The sequence below is a fragment of the Phalangium opilio genome, unplaced genomic scaffold (assembly GCF_054372755.1).
Source record: "Phalangium opilio isolate 3A_F unplaced genomic scaffold, DU_Popi_V2 ptg000017l_1, whole genome shotgun sequence".
NCBI lineage: Eukaryota > Metazoa > Arthropoda > Arachnida > Opiliones > Phalangiidae > Phalangium > Phalangium opilio.
Window position 1 is genome coordinate 14,769,402 of NW_028324151.1, and position 19,592 is coordinate 14,788,993.

Below are 19,592 nucleotides of genomic sequence, written 5' to 3' on the forward strand. Positions count from 1 at the left end.
AAATTATAACAGTTTGCCTTCTGAGCTGCACTCCAAAATAACACGATATAATTTTGCCTCAGACCTTGCATTTAAATATATAAGCCCACAGATTGAACTGAATTATTACACAGAGCTTTAAATTTTTTTTAATTGTAAAAAATCGTTTAGAAAATCTGTTTTCTCTGAAAACCTCTCTTCCTACCTGACCCTTTTAAATAGCTCGATATTATCATTTGGTCTCTTTTTACTTGCAGTTTCATTTAACTAATAGCCACTTTTTCAAGTAAATCTAAATGTACGTCTGTGTGAGCCCTTCAGCATTTGTTTAGATCTAGGTCCGAGGTAAACGTTCATTTAAGGAATCTTATGTTCTCAAAAAAAAAAATAAAATTATCTACACTTTAAATCATATCATTTATGAGTCATATACAGGGTGTTTCTGAAAAGTCCATCACAAATTAAGGGGCGTGTTTATGGGACCAAACTGAGCGGAAAGTACCAAAGAACATGGGGTGTACAACATTTTGTTACGGAGATATGGCCTTCCAAACATTCGCCCCTAAAACAAGGAAATATCCAAAAATGAGGAGTAACACTTAAGACCGACTAACCAGCTTGTTTAAAATTACTAGACAATTTCAATAGCCTTTAATCGAACAATTGATTTCTACCTTTACTAATCAGAAGCGTATAAATGAGTAGAAGTATGCCTACGGTGGTAATGTAAAATTAATCCCAAGTGACATGATGTTTCAAGATCTTCCCAGCACCAAGTAAAATGGTTCTGATTGAAGGAACTTTTATTAGCACAGCGTAAACAACGTTATTTTCAGGAATTAGTCCAAATGTCCACGGGCGGCATTACAAAAACGAGGCAGTCTTTCGAATGATACTTGGACATGTTGGAAGATCCCTGGCTTGTTCCTGTTATCTCAAACCGTAAAAAGCTACGCAAATCTTCATCATCACGGACAACACTCTTGTACGTTAGGTATGACCTTGAGAAAACCTAAAAGGACATCTCGAATGTATTTGAAAAACCCATCTCCAATTAAGGGGCGTGTTGTTTGTTTCCAACAGAGTAAACTCGCCCAGAGAACAATTACAATGCAGAGCCACGTTTCGGCGTTAATGGCCCACAAAGGTGGTCCCAAACAAAAGAACAAACTTTAATTTGTTTCGTTCAGTAAGTGTTTCATGTGTCATAGATAAAACGCCATGATTAATGCACAAAGAAAATGTTATTGACAAGTTTTCGGACCGCGATGTTGAAATGTGGTGGTGCACCATCGTGCATGAACCACATTCTGTTTATTAAACCTAAGGGTACGTCTTCGAGTAGTTCTGGTAAATCGTCCCGTAAGAACTACAAGTAAGCCACACCGTTTAACCTGGGCTCTAGGAAATATGGCCCAATTAAATTGTCACCCACAATACTACACCACACGTTTAAGCTGAATTGTACTTTGTGAATTCTAACGCAAGTTGCGTGTGGTTTTTTCTTAATCAGCAAACCAATTGGCGGCTGCTTGTTTTTGGATCGTCCTCGAAAATAGTGAGAACTTCGCCTATTCTTAAAAAACAGAGCACTAAAACAGAGCACTATGTTTTTTAAGAAAGGAATAAAAGAGGTTTCACGTACATGTGTTTGTTTTATTAAACTCATAATTCAACGAAGTCTGTTACAATGCCTTTCTTCACAAATGCCGAATATGCGGATATGCACCTAATGTATGGACTAGCCGAGGGGAATGCCGCTGCAGCTGTACGCTTGTATCAGGAAAGATTTCCGCAGAGGCGACTACCAAATCGACTGACGTTCGAGGCTGTGGACAGACGTTTGAGGCAAGATGGACGAATCCAACCGGCTGGACCTCAACCTAGAGCGAGAGCCATCCCAGAGGCCGTAGAAGACGAAGTTCTCACCATTTTCGAGGACGAGCCTGAATCAAGTACCCGCCAAGTTGGTCGCCGATTAGGCGTAAACCACACGCTCGTGTGGAAAATCCTCAGAAGCCACCGGTTTCATCCTTTCCATGTTCAAAAAGTTCAAGGTTTGAATCCAGCGGACTACCCACGACGCACGGCGTTTTGTCAGTGGTTTCTGGCTAAAGTAAACGATATCGATTTCCCACGGGATTTGTTGGTTACTGACGAAGCTAACTTTTCACGGGATGGTATTATTAACTTACATAATAAACATCAATGGTCCCAGCTAAACCCCCACGCAACTTGCGTTAGAAGTCACCAAGTACAATTCAGTTTAAACGTGTGGTGTGGTATTGTGGGTGACAATTTAATTGGGCCATATTTCCTAGAGCCCAGGTTAAACGGTGTGGCTTACTTGCAGTTCTTACGGGACGATTTACCGGAACTACTCGAAGACGTACCCTTAGGTTTGGTAAACAGAATGTGGTTCATGCACGATGGTGCACCACCACATTTCAGCATCGCGGTCCGAAATTATCTTAACGCGACCTTCCCTTTGCGTTGGTTAGGTCGAGGTGGACCTGTGGAGTGGCCTGCTCGATCACCCGATCTGAACCCTTGTGATTTCTTTCTTTGGGGCCACCTGAAAGACTTAGTTTATCAGACTGAAGTGCCCGATGTTGAAGAGCTACGTCGACGAATAATTCACGGCTGTCAAACAATTCGCGAAACTCCAGGCATTTTTCAACGTGTAAGGGAATCATTTGTAAGACGTGCTAATGTGTGCCTTAACGCGGGTGGTGAACACTTAGAACAATTTTTGTTACTAGTTGCAATTAAATGTTAAAACTTGTCAATAAATTCATTTTCTTTGTGCATTAATCATGGCGTTTTATCTATGACACATGAAACACTTACTGAACGAAACAAATTAAAGTTTGTTCTTTTGTTTGGGACCACCTTTGTGGGCCATTAACGCCGAAACGTGGCTCTGCATTGTAATTGTTCTCTGGGCGAGTTTACTCTGTTGGAAACAAACAACACGCCCCTTAATTGGAGATGGGTTTTTCAAATACATTCGAGATGTCCTTTTAGGTTTTCTCAAGGTCATACCTAACGTACAAGAGTGTTGTCCGTGATGATGAAGATTTGCGTAGCTTTTTACGGTTTGAGATAACAGGAACAAGCCAGGGATCTTCCAACATGTCCAAGTATCATTCGAAAGACTGCCTCGTTTTTGTAATGCCGCCCGTGGACATTTGGACTAATTCCTGAAAATAACGTTGTTTACGCTGTGCTAATAAAAGTCCCTTCAATCAGAACCATTTTACTTGGTGCTGGGAAGATCTTGAAACATCATGTCACTTGGGATTAATTTTACATTACCACCGTAGGCATACTTCTACTCATTTATACGCTTCTGATTAGTAAAGGTAGAAATCAATTGTTCGATTAAAGGCTATTGAAATTGTCTAGTAATTTTAAACAAGCTGGTTAGTCGGTCTTAAGTGTTACTCCTCATTTTTGGATATTTCCTTGTTTTAGGGGCGAATGTTTGGAAGGCCATATCTCCGTAACAAAATGTTGTACACCCCATGTTCTTTGGTACTTTCCGCTCAGTTTGGTCCCATAAACACGCCCCTTAATTTGTGATGGACTTTTCAGAAACACCCTGTATAATCCTATAATTTGATTAACCTGGTCCAATATAATGCTATAATTTTGAGAAGAGAATCCTATTTTTTGAACTAAAAATGGTGCAAAATAGTTGAGGCCCACATTGCAGTTTATGGGAGTGAGCCAAGTATGTGCGAGAAATCTTAGTCAAGAGCGGCAACAAGACGCATTGCTATAGATTATGAGAGGGAAAAGTAGTAACGTTCGTGATGCTTTCATACTTTTTGAAAGCTCGACACTCAAGAAGCGGTCCTAATTGTCGAGCGGCGGGCGGGCCCAACAAACGTCGTTACGCCACTGACCAAATTGTCAGACTTGTTGCAGAAGCGACCCCTGGTAATGCACAGTCATGCAATAATATGGTTTTAGAGATACCTGCAACTTGCAAATGTTCCCGTTTTCAGCTAAAATCCGTTTCTATAACATGATAGCAGCAGTTTATTATATAGGTGCATGGGCCAAGAATAGTAAGAGGACTAGGCAGTTGCAAGCTTCTACGCGCAAACGATTTCGTCTTTCTAAAAAAACAGCCTTCCCGTATCAGCTCGGGTTAAAATAGGGGAGAAACCGGAATTGGGGTCAAGCATTTCCGGCTACGGCCAACTTTGCGCGATCTCGGTTGGCCGTATTTCAGAGTATTGCCCTTTAAATATGGCGGTTTAACGAATTTATCTTGTTTTAATTTTAACCCAAACCTTGGGCCAAGAATAGTTAAACGGTACGGCAAAGGATAAAGTTAAGTATTTTAATTTTTCAAGATGGTTAAAAATAAGCTCTGCGCTTTACCTAAATGTAGGCATGATAAACTTATGGTAATAGTGATAGTCGCTACTTTCATAAACCGTACATGAAAGGTGTTGAGTTTATAGCGTTTCCTAAACTAAAAACCAAGCCTTTGCTATGCAAACAATGGGCGGATTTGGCTGGCTAAATTTTGGCTCAGCTGCTCTTAGGTCTTGTCACACTCACGCATGCGCTGAAGTTTGAATTATATTTTCCGGATTTTTGAGCCACGTGATTTGACCCCAAAGAGTGACGAAGTTCCGCTTTCCGATAAATTAAGCCCATAGATCGCGCTACTAGTGGCCGTTTTTTCCGTTGGACGCCTTTTCGCGACCCTGCCTAGTCCTCTTACTATTCTTGGCCCATGATAGGTGTGAGTAAGAAGCTTCTGATAATAGGGAGCAACACTTCGGTAACAAATATATCTTTAGTGCTTTATGTTACTTACGCTGGTAGCGGTAGTGAATCTGCCAGTGTATGGAATATTAGGAATTTTATACAACCTTGAAATAGTTATGAGTACTCTTATAATTATTAAGGTGGCGCTACATATTTGCTATTTGAAAAATAAACCCAAATTCGGCCTAATGTTCCGCGGTGTTGTGCTAAGCTTGTGTGAGTTGTGTATATTGCGTAAAGATGGTACTTTTATTCGGCGACACAGGAAAACGATACAGCATTGTTCTTATCGTTCAGACGAGTAACTTAAGTGAACTATTATGCTTCAAAAGGTAATGCAATGGATAGGCAATTATTTTTGAATAGTTTTCTCTATATACAGGGTGTTCCAAAAGGGATGCTATGACCTACTGTAGGTTCGATGGGTGGTTCTAAAACCAAAATGATGATTGACATCTGCTCTTGAGGCCACAGTTTAATTAAGGGGTCATCTGCACAACTCTGCAATCATAACTTTTAAACGGTGACCCTTAGCGCAAAATATCGTAGAACCATTTCAACTCAAAATCGTCCATAGAAGATAAACCAATGTACTTCGGATCTCTTACCCTTTCCAAACACCGTGTATGCTAAGTTAGACGGCGTTAACCGGGTGTATTAAGGCAGTGGAAACCAAGAAATGTGTCCTGTCTCTGTAGACTCTAAACATATAATAAATTTAAGCCCTCCCATATGAAATATCTGCATAATAATGTTTAAGAATTAACATTGTGCGACTTGTAATTGCAATAAAATGATGCTTAACTAGAGGCTATTCATAAAGCTGTAGTACTTGACGGGCGTAATGGCGAACCCAACCTGGAGGAACTTATTTTAATAAAAATCGGTTCGCTCGTATAGAAGTTATTCCGCAACTCATTCTTCCAACATTTCAAGCCACAATTTTTCTAGATGGTCGCTGATTAAGCTTTCTCAAGAACTATCTTTCTTAGGAATCACCTGCTGCTAAGTAATGTTCCATTAAAACTACTTTCATACTAGCGGTTTTGGGATCAGTGTTCCGGATACCGTATTATTATCAGAACCGATTCTTGGGGTTTTCTTATAGTTTCTGACGAAATGTTTTTAAACAAATTTCGTAAAAAATTCCTTGGATGGCGAAACCTATCATTTTTGGTTAGTCAAAATGTTTGCATATTTTTAGATTAGTGTCGTAGAAGAGAGATTACTAAAGCATAAATAAAAAATATTGGTAATTTGTTGGTTAATTACCATGGTGAATACGAGGATTGGCAATTTGGTAAATTGTATCTCTACACCTAACCGATCTTCACTACTCAGCAAATACGCGATCTGGAAATGTGTGAGGCCGACTTTATGTACTGTACCCGAAAAGTATAGACCATTTCCACGTTGAAAAAGAGACTTAGTAATCCACAGTATCGTAAACTACAAGGACGTCTCTGTGCACTCTGAAGTCATCCAACAATTTTATCTCCTTTGAAATACTCTATTGCCATCGATTTCTATATTTATCGGTTATCTTATCTTACTTTCTTATGTAACAGAGAGATAAAATAGTTTCATTCTTAACTAAACACTTCATGTCCCAAAATGGCAAGGTCAACAAGCGACGCGTTTCCTTCGTCTAACTTAAAGAGGGAAGATCTCTTTTTCAAAACCCAAAAAATTTTCTATGAGAAGCTTGATAATGCATGGCCCAAGCTCTCGACCAAGTGGAGTTTCATTCTGGCAGCACTAATCATATGCCTCTTTGCATTGTGGATAAATGGTAAGCTTCACTTTTCTGAAGGTCTTAAACTACTTGCAAAGATTAATAAAAGTAATCCTGGAAGACCCAGCTCATTGTTAAGTCTCTCTGTATGTTTGTAACGATGAAAGTTGTACAGCGGTATAAGTATTTTCAAGAGGCATCGGTTATGTAAGTATAAAACTAAGCGCTATAATACATCATTGGGAAAGTGAACGAGGATTAAGTGTGGAATGGTAAAAAGATTCTACATAATTAAAAGGAATGAGCATTAAAGTTTGTAGTCACAGGTTTATGTATTGCAAGAGAGAGGATTGTTTTATCTATATCTTGAAAATAGAAGCTGTTAGTTATGGATTGACTGATTCATCAACGCCCATCTCAATCAGCTTTAAAATCTAATATGACGGAGGGTGTTAATTAAAAAATTGAGATGACGAGTGTTTTTGGTCAGCGACTTAACCAACTGCCTGACCATCACCACCACCTTAGTATCTAGTATAGATACGAGTATTTCTATAAGTTTAATTAATCGAGACGAATGCCCACTGCATGTATTAATTCTATTAAGGAAATCGGTAAATGTTTGGCAAGTACTCGATAAGAAAATATATAAATGTTTAATAAATGCTTGAAAATATATTTTAAATATTAGGGACTAGATGCCTAGCTACCTCAGAGAAATTCAGCTATTTAATCAATGCATTTATTTCATGACAAGTAAAGTTGATAAGTAGTCAAGGATTATAGTCCTTGAGTATCCGTCGAGTTTAGCTGTATAGTACTCGACCAATAATCGGAATATATAAACTTTGCTAAGCCTAAATACTCGGTACTCGATAGAAAAAATATTCGAACCGATTTAAGATTTGATAAAAGTTTTGATCACTTCGGAGTTTTAATTTTACTCTGATATTTGTTTAGGAATTTGGATGCTCGTTTTGATATCAATAGAGAAACAATTCGACTCATCTTATTACAAGAAACTACCAATACTACAATGGGTGAAGTTGGATTATTTAGTATGGAAAGACTTACTTTACTATGTCATCGTTAGTACGCTATCTGGTGTGGTCATATATTTCCCCATGTGTGGGTTCATTCATTGGTAAGAAAATTACGGCACTAATTAGCGAAAAATTATTACGCAGATGTATTAATTCTGCTAGATTAAGTAAAATAATTGCAATGCTTAGTAAATAAACCAATAATCGCAATGTTTATTAAATAAACAACACTTATAACATCCATAATTCAATCGGCTTGCTTACTAAACCACACTTATGTTTTTCAAGGGTAAACAGCTCTAATATAATCACATCACAGTGCTATCCACGACGAATCCATGATCGTTCAATCGGCTCTAAGCCTTTGCTTACTAAACGACACTAATAGCAATGTTTTAAGGCCTGTCCAGAAAACACATTTTGCGTGTTCGCATCTTCGCTTTGCTTGTTTGCAAGATCTCGCTATTGTCCACATTGGGTTTTCCCCAATAATGCGAAGCGTTATACAGACCTTGGTTTCGTTTCACAATGGTGGAAGCAACGTGCAGCTCAGTCGAGTCATTTTTAAGTAATAATCACAACGTAGATGGACATGAATGTCTGTAGATTTGTAAAGCGCGCACACCGGATTACCATTATGGCGCTGCCTTTCCAATCTTAACTTGACTATACGCTCAGTGGGAGTTTTGAACAAGGGGTGATATCATATAGGATAAACACCCCCGCGTTCAAGACTGAGCGAGAGGTTAAGGCAGCAGAAGGCTCTAGAGGGTGGGAAAGACACCCAGAGAGCACAGCAGTGCCATACGACCTCGATAATGTACCCGTGGCCCCCGCGTAAAGTAGTACTTGGGGGCGAGACGGGCAAGTCTTAATTCGCAACCGCCAAGTATGAAATACAGTATGGGGATGTTACACATTCCAGTGACTGCAAACGAGGGACTTGACGGCTGTGCCCCCACACCACGACAAGGAAAAGACTCTGTCCAAGGGTCGTAACCACAAGGACGTGGGGGAACGTAGATGGACAGAGTAGATGGCGCAATGATTGCTCAAATCTCATTAGCTCTCAGAATAGTAAAAGCAAAATATTTCCGTGGATTTGAAAAGTAGCGCAAGTATTTCCGTGATCCGTTGCAAAGATGTGAATAGACGAAGATGCAAACACTCGAGCGCGAGCTCAATGTGGAAAAAGCTTTAGAAGGATAAACAACACTAATATAACTCACAATGCTGCCCGCCATTCGACTCGAATCCACGATTCAAGCGGCTTTCCTTCACTGAGTCTCCTTGTCATCTTAAGCTGAAAAACCAAAATTAAAATTATCTGATTGAAGAAAAACTCGTTATAAAAGTCTTTAAAAAGAATGCTGCACATCATATAACATATATTCGTATCTCCAAAAATTAATTGAATATTGAAATGGAATTATTATTCCCGTTGAGCAGGAAATGGTGTTTATTGCGGCGAAGGTCGCTTTAACGTTCGATACGTGACACCACTGGATGTTTGGACCTCTACTGTCGTGACCCTGTAGGTCCAAACATTTACCATTCTGGTTTTAAGGGTCGGTCCCACTAGAAATACAAGGTCTGCTAAAAGGCACAAATACTGTAAAAACCATAGCAATTATAGTACGCCAATAATAAAACACCCCTAACCTTAACCTTAAACTTTGAGCTAAGTAAGGAAATCATAAAGCTTTCTTTGGGAAGAACTTTAAAGCTTTGTCCACATTGAACTCGTGCTCGCGTGTTCGCGCCATCGTCTATTCGCATCTTCGCAACAGATCACGAAAAACATTTGCACTTCTGTTCTGATACACGCAAAAATTTTGCTTTTCCCATTCTGAGAGCCAATAAAGTTTGAGCAATCATTGCGCCATCTGCCTGTCGATGGCGACGTTGTCCAAAGAGAAAATCGGAACTAATCGCCCCAGTTTTCTTCTCGTCTGTGATTGGTGCTTTTCTCGCGAAGGCGCGAAATTCTTGGCCTTGTCTCAAGAAATTTGTATGTTCGCGAGGTGAGGACGCAAAGTAGCGAAAACCCAATGTGGACAGTAGCGCGATCTTGCAAACAAGCAAAGCGAAGATGCGAACTCGCAAAATGTGTCAGTCTGGACAGGCCTTAAAGCAGAAGGTACGAGTTGTCTGTGGCACCGAGAAAAAAGGCCGTTGGGAAAAGTGCTCGTTGTTACGTAAAAGCTAAGATCAAATTACAGTAGTTAATCTCGTGTCTTAGCAAAATGCCAGCTTATTCCAATCAGGACAAATTGAACATGATGTTTATGAGGATTACCCAAGACGGAAAGATTTTTTCGTGAACTAATTGAAGCCAATCCATTATTTTTTATAAATGCCCTCTAACGAGGCTACATTTAACAGGGATGGTACGGTAAACCGGCAAAGCGTACATAGTGGACCCAACAAAATTCCCACTGTTTACGACAACATTAACGTCAATTGACAAATCGAACATTTTATTTGAGGTGTTTACCAAACATATTAGAGGTTGTAATTTGAGGCCCAGGTTCTAAGACTAATCGTATAACTATGCTTTAGAATCTTTTGTTCATTCAGCCATTTTTTCCAAAATTCCTTTTGTGCATTGTCACTTGTATAAAATAAAACGTGAATTCCAAACATTTATTTACACCCTGTATAATTTAGTTTAATGCCGTCGTCCGTGGGCAGGATTGGGGGTTGACCACAAAGGAAGGTGTTGGTTTGATTTCGACCACACTGTATATTAGCTAAGACTTCTACCTTGTCAAAAATTACCTGAGATTTCTATTATTATGATGTGCTCAGGCAACACAAGTGTAGAATAACAAATGTATGCAACAATAAGCCTATAATAATATTTGGCTCGAAACAAAACACACAGACCTTGGAAATCCAGAAGAATAAATATGTATTTTCGTCTGTTTCAGGTACTTCTATATAAACCAACGGGATCGTCCGGAGGATTGGAAGTGCCAACCAAAGAAGTTTCTCACTTGGAAGGACGAGAAACATGAAATAATCCTGGGATCCACCATGATAACTCTCAGTAAATATCTTTTCCTTATAGAAAAAGGAAAAAACAAAGTAACTGATCATAATTTTTGTGAGAGGAACTAGTTATTACGCAGAAGTACTGGAAAGAAGGCAGCGGCGGGTGGTAAAATATTTTTGAAATACGTCACAGGAACGTGTTAATTTTTGGCATTAAATGAACCAAGTTTCTCGGAAGCAAGAATCCACTTGATTTTATTTTCAACCACCTGTGACCGGTTCGCGACATTAAGGCGCGGGGAAGTTTTGGCACTGGGACCTTTAGGTGAAGGGATATTTAGATGTCGATAATTTCTCCGGTTTGTTTTAAAATTTGTACTTGCGTCTCAAGTAGGCAAGAAACGTAATGTTCCTCAGTTATCCACAAGCGATCCTCAATAAAAGAAACGTAACCTTACCTGTTTTAGCCTAGCCTAGCCTAACCTAGCCTAACCTAACCTGATTTATTCAAATCTAACGAAGTGAAACCTAAGCTTACCATTCCTGATTTTATTTCTAACCTAACCTATCTGATTTATACTAACAAAACCCTACCTGACTTATTCAATCTAACCAAACCTAACCTAACACTACCCCAATCCTAACCTACCGTTAATCTAAATCCCGCATTAACTCTTCCTCTAGCTTAAACCAAAAATAAATAGGGGAAAGTGTCGGACTGCCATATTTTCCTGCCTTTGCCTTAGCTTGACATGCATTTCGAGACGCTCAAGCGCGCGAGAGGTGTTTAGCCAATAAAATTTGAAGTTGATGATGTCATTCTTGCCGAAAATAACGCTCGTACGCCACCAAACGGGACAATTTGGCATAGGTATATCTCAAGGAAGAGTCACAACCTCGGACCTCAGCGCTCTGTTCTATTTTCTTTAGTGTTATTTTCGCGTTTGAACGAGGTTAAAATTTGTTTAAAACGTTAGCACGCCGAAAATAAATTAAAAATGCCGCAAATCATCATTTATTTCAAAAAACTCATGGGTAAAATCCTTCAGAATTTCGTTCAAACTTAGGCCCTGGGTTGTCATTATAAGCTAAATGGTTTTAATATTAGTAAATAACATCAATATTAGCAAACTAAATTAATACAATCATGTACATCATCAAATTAAATTGTGGCCACGGTTAGCCTCAGTCAAAAGCAACTAATGTAAAATAAATCCGCACTATTTCTTCACGCGCAATATCACAAATTATCTTAGGTACATGGTGAATAGGCGAGGGGGTTGAAACAGATTTCGCGAGTATGCATTCACCCCTCCCAATGCATGTCACAGACGAAGGAGAGAGTCCGACACTTTCCCCTATTTATTTTGCTTAAACCTAATCTGAAATACCTAAGCCTAACCTAACCCTGTCTGATTTAACCAAATCTGACCAACAGTGAAAAAACTAAGATTTGCTTTTAAATAAACGGGGTTAAGTGTTTTTACCTTAAAGTGCTTAATTACGGCACCTGTTCATATATGTTATGCAAGTAAAGTAATTTATGAAGAAATGTTTATACTAAAAACTATCAATCCAATGGGCCATAAAAAGTGTGCAGAATTGGGCTATGACTCTCGAAAATTGTGCGGAAATGGGCATCCTCGCAATCCAAACTGTTTATAATAATTTTAAATCTAAAACTTTGAGAATAGGGAGATATACGACTATCTCATTCTATAACAAATAGGGGAAACCAAACTTATAGCTCTCCGTGGCTAGAGGTAGACTATCGACTCCCTTATTTGCCGACTACACGCGTTAAATTAAAATGTAAGCGCGGCGGTTTGTAGAATTAGCACAAAGAAAAATGAGCAGGGAGTATGAACCAATGAGTAGAAGCTGTAGCATTATTAGGTAATGTGAATAATTGTTATCGCTTATTTTTTTGCATCTAAACAGTTCGTGAAATAAGTTCTAAGCGAGTTCATTTCCTATAATATTAAAAACCTAACGTCTCCTCGAATTGAGAAAGTCACAAGAGAATCTTTTTTATTTATCGTAAATCAACTTTTCTACTCGTAAATTAGAAAACAATTTGGCCAAAGGCATAATACGAGTTCCACATATCGGCAAAATTCCATTGTTCAAAGGCCAACTTTGGAGAGTACATTACTCTGAAACTAGGGGCTTTCACCCAAAACAAGGCTGGCACAAATTAACAGGCGTGTTCTTCGGTTCAAAAGAAGTCAAAAATGTTCTATGAACTTTTGGGTGAAAGCAACCAGTTTCAGAGTTATGTACTCTCCTAAGTTGGCCTTTAAACAATGGAATTTTACTCTTAAAAATATCGTCCCCATCTGAACAAAATGTTGTTCAGAGGCTTGTCCCCGTAGCTAAACACTTTTTTGTTCAACTTTGAACTCCTTATATAGCGATCAAAACTGAACGCAAGGACTTTGTTCTTTCAAGAACACAAATGCTCCATAATATATGCGTATCTAGGGTTCATTTAAGAACGTAAGTGTTTTTTGGATTAAGTTTAAAATGTTCAGTACTGAACCATATTGTTACATCTCGTACGCACATTTAACGTTCCACTTTGAACGTTACTGAGAAATCTCGAACGTTCTATGGAAGTTCAATATTGAACGAAACCGATTTATTTTGACCAAATATTTAACGTTCATTTTTGAACGAAATTGGTGTATTTTAAATTCATAATTAGCGTTCAATACTGAACAGTATTGTTGTGGATTGAACACATATTTAGCGTTCAATGCAGAACGATATTGGTGTATATCTCGAACTCGAATTTATCGTTCCATACTGAACGAGAAGGCGCTTTATTGAGAAAATATACAGCGTTCAAAATTGAATGATTTTGTTATATTTCGAACTCAAATTTAAGGTTCAATATTGAAAAAAGTGTGCTTTTGAAAATGTTTAAAGATCAGTAGAATTCAAAACATAACAAGATGGCCCAAGGGCCTTAATAGTAGCCACATCGTTATCTATTTAATTAGCACATAAATAAAAAGATAAAAAATTCAAAGACCCTAAAAAAATCAGAAGTGTCCGACCCCACAGATAAAAATTCAAAAGTATCCGACCCCACAGATAGAGAGGTACCCTCCCCCCATCCCCGACACTTTAGAGATAAACTAAAGAATGAAAACCCTAATATTCCATCAAGTCTTTATGGTTCAGTGGTAGCGTGTCTAACTGGAGCGCCAGCGGACCGGGTTCAATTTCCGGGAGCGATGTGAAAAATTTTTAATAAAAATAAAATCTCTAACGGAGCTCAGTTACCCCTATTGGTGGTTTGAGGTACTATAGAGTTCTTTTAAGCTAAAATCTAACGATAACGAAAGCAACAACCCCGGCCACTACTACTACTACTATTATTACGGCTCGGGTCAAACTAAGAGCCTCTTCGTATTTGTTATGGAGAGATTTTGGTTAACAAAAAGGCCGGGTATTAAACGATTGGACCGAGGTGCTATTTTGAAATTATCCATGTAATCTCAAATTAATTTGAATTTTAAAATTGTTTCACTATGCTGATTGGTCTTATAATTAACAGTAGATAAAAATCGTCCTTCCTCTAAGTGAGATAGATAAAGTTCAATTTTCCGAATTTCTGTGAACTGCAAACGCGGTCTGGAACTTACGAACACGTTTGCTTCGATTTGACAATTACAAATGAGATGACAAACCTCTCCTTGACTTCATCGTCACTCGTAGATGTAAAAATTACAACGGAAATAAACCAAACGGCCTTCTTTTCTTGTTTAATACATTTGTTCCTAGACTATTGTACGGTAAAAAGATTCTGCAAGGACAGATCTTAAATATATGTGGGTTAGGTGTGGTTTAAATGAAATTGTCGAGACACTACCGGAGCCTTAATATCCCGACTTTTAAGTGGTAGAGCCCAATTGTCCAGCCGCCGCGTTCTTTGCAGTTCCTTGGAGTTCTCGATTGTTTGAAAGGTTTAATAATTGCTTGTGTAGCGAGTTATTAACTCCTCTTCAATGGGGCAATTATTGACTTGTGCTAATTCAAAAATAAACCGAAAAATTATAGCTGGTGCTTTATCTGGGTGTTTGAACTTCTACATAGCCAGTGGAGGACACTCAACACTTTATTATTACGTTTCCGATTACGGCTGGCTCTATTTCATTCTATCTATACCGTTATTATTTCTCTACACAGTAAGTATATATTGAGACAGATACCTTGAAACTTAAGTTAGTCATGGTGTACTATACCATATTCATAGTCTTCAATATAGCATTAAAAAACAACACAAAATATGACACTCAATGAAAGTCATTTCCGAGTAAATTTTGATTTTTTAAAAAAAAAACTATAGAGGCAAACATCAAAGTTTTTGGCTGTCCGCTTGGCGCATACAGCTTTCAGATAAAACCCTTAACTCTAAACCCTTTGGGAACAAGCGTTGCCAAAGAATATTAGCATTAGGATAATTTGAAGTGTCATACTTACTGTTATCATGAGTGAATCATATACTAGCTCCCTATAAGTTACTCAGTCACACTGGCCTAATGTATCCAGAATTTTCTTCCGAATAGTCGAGGCGAGAGGAGGGGAGGCGGGTGAAAGTGATAGTAGACGGCGCCCTCTCTTAGGGCTTTGAAATTAATATATCGAGAACTTGAAAGTGACGATAGTTCCAAATGGTATTAACGGTTTTGGTTTTTTGCGTCACATTCATTCTTTTGCTTATTTAAAAATAATTTGGGTTTCAGAACAGGCTTCGTTAAAAATGGGTTGGGCCTTTCTTTAAGTTTTTCTATTAGTTGTTGAGACGCATTATTAAAAAGTTTTTTAAGGTTTTTAGAGATGACTATTGGACTTTATCAAAAAATATCCAAAATTCGGTCATTTTAATGCGAAAAAATTTAAACTTCCTATTGCGCCAACCTTAACCCATTAAAATAATTTCAAAGATAAAACAAGTTGGGAAAACCAAAATATTACCTCTCCGTGTCGAGAAGATTATATAAACTTAAGTGTGCAATGAAAACGTCGACCTTTTGCCCTCATCCTTTCCCGCGCTTTGCGCTTCCGCATTTCATCCTTACTCTCAACATTATCTTCCTCCATTTTACATACAAAAATCAAATACTCACAAAAAGAAGCGGCAAAAACCTGCTGGCTCTTTACAACCACTTAATTTGACTTAATATTCAACTTTCAAACACAAACATTTACTGGTAGATAAATTGACAGCCTACAAGCAAAGAAAAATTCTTAAGAATGGCTCCCGCAAATTTAAATGGTCTATTTTCAACTAGGTGGGCGTATCTGATTAGATATAAAATATATATTTTTGAAATTTTTGGTCTGACTGTTATCTACACCTAGATGGTTTTCAGTCAAACAAACAAGGAGCATAAACACAATAGTGGAAGCTTCAGTCTTATTTAAAACATGTAAAACAATTATCATCTCTGCAAATAGCTTACACATGTCTTTTTCACAATGCCTAACCGTTTGGATTTTTCTAAGGCAATCTTAGCACCAAAAATATTTTTTGATACAAAATAAATGTTTTATATTCTTATTAATAAGAATAAAACAAGAGGATAAAAAAGGTCTGTCCTCTCGTAATTTTTTAAGCTTTTATCATGATTACTCTATACAACAGTAACAAGGAGTATAAACCCATTAGTGGAAGCAGTATTTTTTTCCCGAAACAATCTCGCTGTTTATCCTCTCTAGACTTCGCTAAAAACGTATTACTCCTACGTAAAATATTAATAGACAGGCAAGGATACCATTAAAGAAGGAGCGCAATATTATCCACATTTTCATTTCATATACAGAGAAAAGAAATTATTATGTTTCTGAGAGGCGCTTCCCATTTTGGTTGTTGTTTTGAAAATGCGCGTATCGATCCTGTCCGTTAGTCATTTTTAAAATACTGTTTTAGATTATTCTACAATTACATTACTCTTAGTAAAAAAAACTTGGAGTAAATACCGATGAGTGGAAACTGTAGTATTATCAAAACATATGACAATCTGGTTTATATCAATCGTCCTTATAAATCGCTTAAACACTGCTCCATTACTCCTAGTTTCAAGTATGAAAAGAATTTCAATGATGCTTTTTTACACCATTCTGCCATCTTAGAACTGAAATTCATTTTATACTTTTAAATAAATAATTTTACTTTACGTGGTGATAGGCTATGTTTAAACAATAGATAGTTTACACACAAGTAGGATTCATACCATTTACACCAGGAGGGCAGGCTAGCTGGATGACAAAAACCAGTCTGCTTTTGTTCTGCAGGTAGCCCGGAATCCTCGTGTAAATGGTATGAACCCTCCACGTGTGTAAACTATCTATAGTTAAAAAAACCAAACAAAAAACATAATGATCGCTGTTGCTTTAAATTCAGTAATAACCAATAAAAAACCTTTACGTTTTTCTCAAAGCCGCAAATAAAAAATATTCTGCCAACTTTTTTAAACTGGGAAATGCATGTCCTTAATCTTTCTGTATTATTTAAGTCGTAAGGTTTTAAAAAAACGTCATAAAACATGTCTATTAGTGAGTAGGTTTAAATAAAAAAATACTTTTTCAATAAAATAAAAAATTGAAAATTCTGTACCCTCGAAACACTTGCGTTTCGCGCTGCCAGAAGTTAGTGTCTTAAAATTAGTGCTTCCAAGTTCAAGACGCCGGTTATTGAGAAACAAGATAGCATAGTACAGGTTAACAGTAACTGTTTTTCACAGATTCAGTTTTCATCCGTTTCAGCTAGGAAGTACAAAAAACTGTGGTTCCTAAATTATGGCTTACCTAATTCGGTAAATAATTTTCATTTCAATCATAATAATATTAGAGTCACCCCAGAAAAGAGTGATTTTTTTTAAATCATAAGATAATAATATATATATTATTTTCTTATGTTAAAATTTAGTATCGAAACGAAAAGGTTATTTATTTTATTCTATATTCCTTGTAGAGCAGAAAAACCACCGTATGTAGTTAAAGTTAAAGTTGGTCGTGGGAAAACCATATGCGATAGCCTTATTCGTACCGATCGATATTTTTCAAGAATGCCTATAAAATTATGGGAACATTTGGCCGATGCGCCTTTTCAAAGGCTAAATGACAGCATTAAATCGGTTGAAGACGTAGAGTCTTGTATTGGCGTGACATTGGCCAATATACAAATAGATGATAAAACCTTACACAACCACAAAGTTCTTGTTAGTTCCGTGGAAACATTGTTTTCCTTAGGGACAATTACCCTCTTTGGTCTTGGAGCAAGCATTCACTTTCGTACAAAACGATTCACCTTGACGCAAGCGCAACCACTAACTGAACTTCAACTTTGCCGTATTTTCAAGTCTCAATATGGAGAAAATGAACTCAAAGAAATATCGTCTCCACAGCCTTTAAAAGATGTCCAGTGCTTCGTTTGCAAAGAATGGGGTCATTATAAATCCAACTGTGAAATAAATGTGGCTTCCAGCAAAAGACAGGAAAATCGAACTGCACCATATAGTAAAAAAAGAACGCCATCTCATCCACTAAGTCAATCCGACTCAACATCATCAACTCAACAAAGTCAATCTCAGCCAACAAGCTCTGCGCAGCAGAAATATTCACACCACATGGAAGATGATGATGATGATGATGATGATGACTTCGAAGAATTTGATGAATCAATTATAGATTCAATAGAAAGGCGTTTTTCCCTGGATAAATCTAAAAATCTGGTAACATGATAAACATGAAATTTAATTTTATAAATTTGCAAGCATGATAACAAAAAAACGTTTTGTAATATTTGTATTTTTTATAGTCTCAAGAGATAAATGTCCCTATGGTCACGAAAGACACTACTCCTCGACCACCTACTACAATTGAACTTGAAAAAACTGACGTCAACGAAAATCCAAATGAAACCACGAAAAACTATGATGACCAAACATCACCGCATACCGTTAAAGAAGTAAATGCTAGTCAACCCGAATCTGATAAGGACATTTTCAACTAAACGAATATATATAAGTTTCTATAAGATTTGTTATCTCCTCCTTAAAATTTATTTTATTTTTGTAAGTCAATTCAGACTTAATTGTAATTTGAATATTTTCTTTCACTTCTTAAATATTTGTAAATTTTAATTTCATGATACACATTGAATATGTATAGCTTTATACATAATAAATTTTTTTTGCTGAATAAATTACATCAGAATACATGAACAAAACGATTTCTGGATAATTGATGTATATCAACGGATAGGCAATTTTACGGACACAAAAACATTTATCATGATTACTCTATACAACAGTAACAAGGAGTATAAACCCATTAGTGGAAGAGGTATTTTTTTTCTGAAACAATCTCGCTTATGTTTATCCTCTCTAGACTTCGCTAAAAACGTATTTCTCCTACGTAAAATATTAATAGACAGGCAAGGATTCATACCATTAAAGAAGTAGCGCAAGATTATCCATATTTTCATTTCATATACAGAAAAAAGAAATTATTATGTTTCTGAGAGGAGCTTCCCATTTTGGTTCTTGTTTTGAAAAATATATCGCAATGCGCGGGCCTTGATAGATATAGGAGGCAATGAATGAAATATATCACACGCACGGGCCTTGATATATAGGAGGCAATGATTTAATCTCTCTTTGCACGAGAGGTTTACCTTTAATATTTAAATAAATATAATTATTTTTAATTATTTTTATCTTCAATAATTAACATTAATAATAGTTAAATCGTTTAAAGTAAAGTTATACCTATTATCTTCTCAAACTTTGCTGATATTGACGTTTAAATTGAAGCGTACCCCTCTTACCCGATTAGGGTCTAGATCCACTTCCCTGGGTTAGGCTTAACGAAAAAACGCGGAAGTGACAATTATCGAGCAGACAACCACGATTTTCTGGGGATAGCCGTATAAAACGCCATCTCTCGAGTGAAACTTGAGGTGAAAATTATTTACTCTCACTTGAAATTTCAATTAGGCCTCACGCGATATTAGAAATAGGCGTAACAACTAT

At 37.2% G+C, this 19,592-nt stretch overlaps 2 protein-coding genes across 7 annotated transcripts in view; both read left to right on the forward strand.

Moving 5' to 3' along the window:
• The first annotated feature begins 4,124 nt into the window (after positions 1-4,124).
• Positions 4,125-19,592, forward strand: part of LOC149704588 (lathosterol oxidase-like) — a 39,068-nt gene continuing 23,600 nt past the window's right edge. The window contains exons 1-6 of one of the 5 annotated variants that reach the window (XM_089867033.1): positions 4,126-4,323; positions 4,652-5,071; positions 5,137-6,562; positions 7,466-7,649; positions 10,482-10,600; positions 14,614-14,741. In XM_089867033.1, the coding sequence (XP_089723159.1) occupies positions 6,385-6,562; positions 7,466-7,649; positions 10,482-10,600; positions 14,614-14,741 (609 nt within the window). In that variant the 5' untranslated portion in view covers positions 4,126-4,323; positions 4,652-5,071; positions 5,137-6,384. Of the gene's footprint in view, positions 5,072-5,109; positions 6,563-7,465; positions 7,650-10,481; positions 10,601-14,613; positions 14,742-19,592 lie in introns of those variants that run through there. The other 4 variants (XM_089867035.1, XM_089867032.1, XM_089867036.1 and 1 more) reach the window with 4 other exon arrangements.
• On the forward strand, positions 16,418-18,633 carry LOC149704589 (uncharacterized). Of its 2 annotated transcripts, XM_089867040.1 has the most exons (3): positions 16,418-17,372; positions 17,531-18,290; positions 18,377-18,633. In XM_089867040.1, exons 1-3 carry the CDS (start codon positions 17,356-17,358, stop codon positions 18,569-18,571), a joined length of 972 nt encoding a protein of 323 aa, XP_089723166.1. In that variant the 5' UTR covers positions 16,418-17,355; the 3' UTR covers positions 18,572-18,633. The 2 variants fall into 2 exon arrangements, with proteins under 2 accessions (XP_089723166.1, XP_089723165.1); XM_089867039.1 differs by having other exon boundaries at positions 16,418-18,290.

What these genes read in the sequence shown, in the direction of transcription:
- LOC149704589 (XM_089867039.1), top strand. Translation starts at nt 17,472, where the DNA reads ATGTTAAAATTTAGTATCGAAACGAAAAGGTTATTTATTTTATTCTAT. An exon ending in TGGATAAATCTAAAAATCTG is followed by an intron (nt 18,291 to 18,376) that starts GTAACATGATAA and finishes TATTTTTTATAG; the next exon opens with TCTCAAGAGATAAATGTCCC.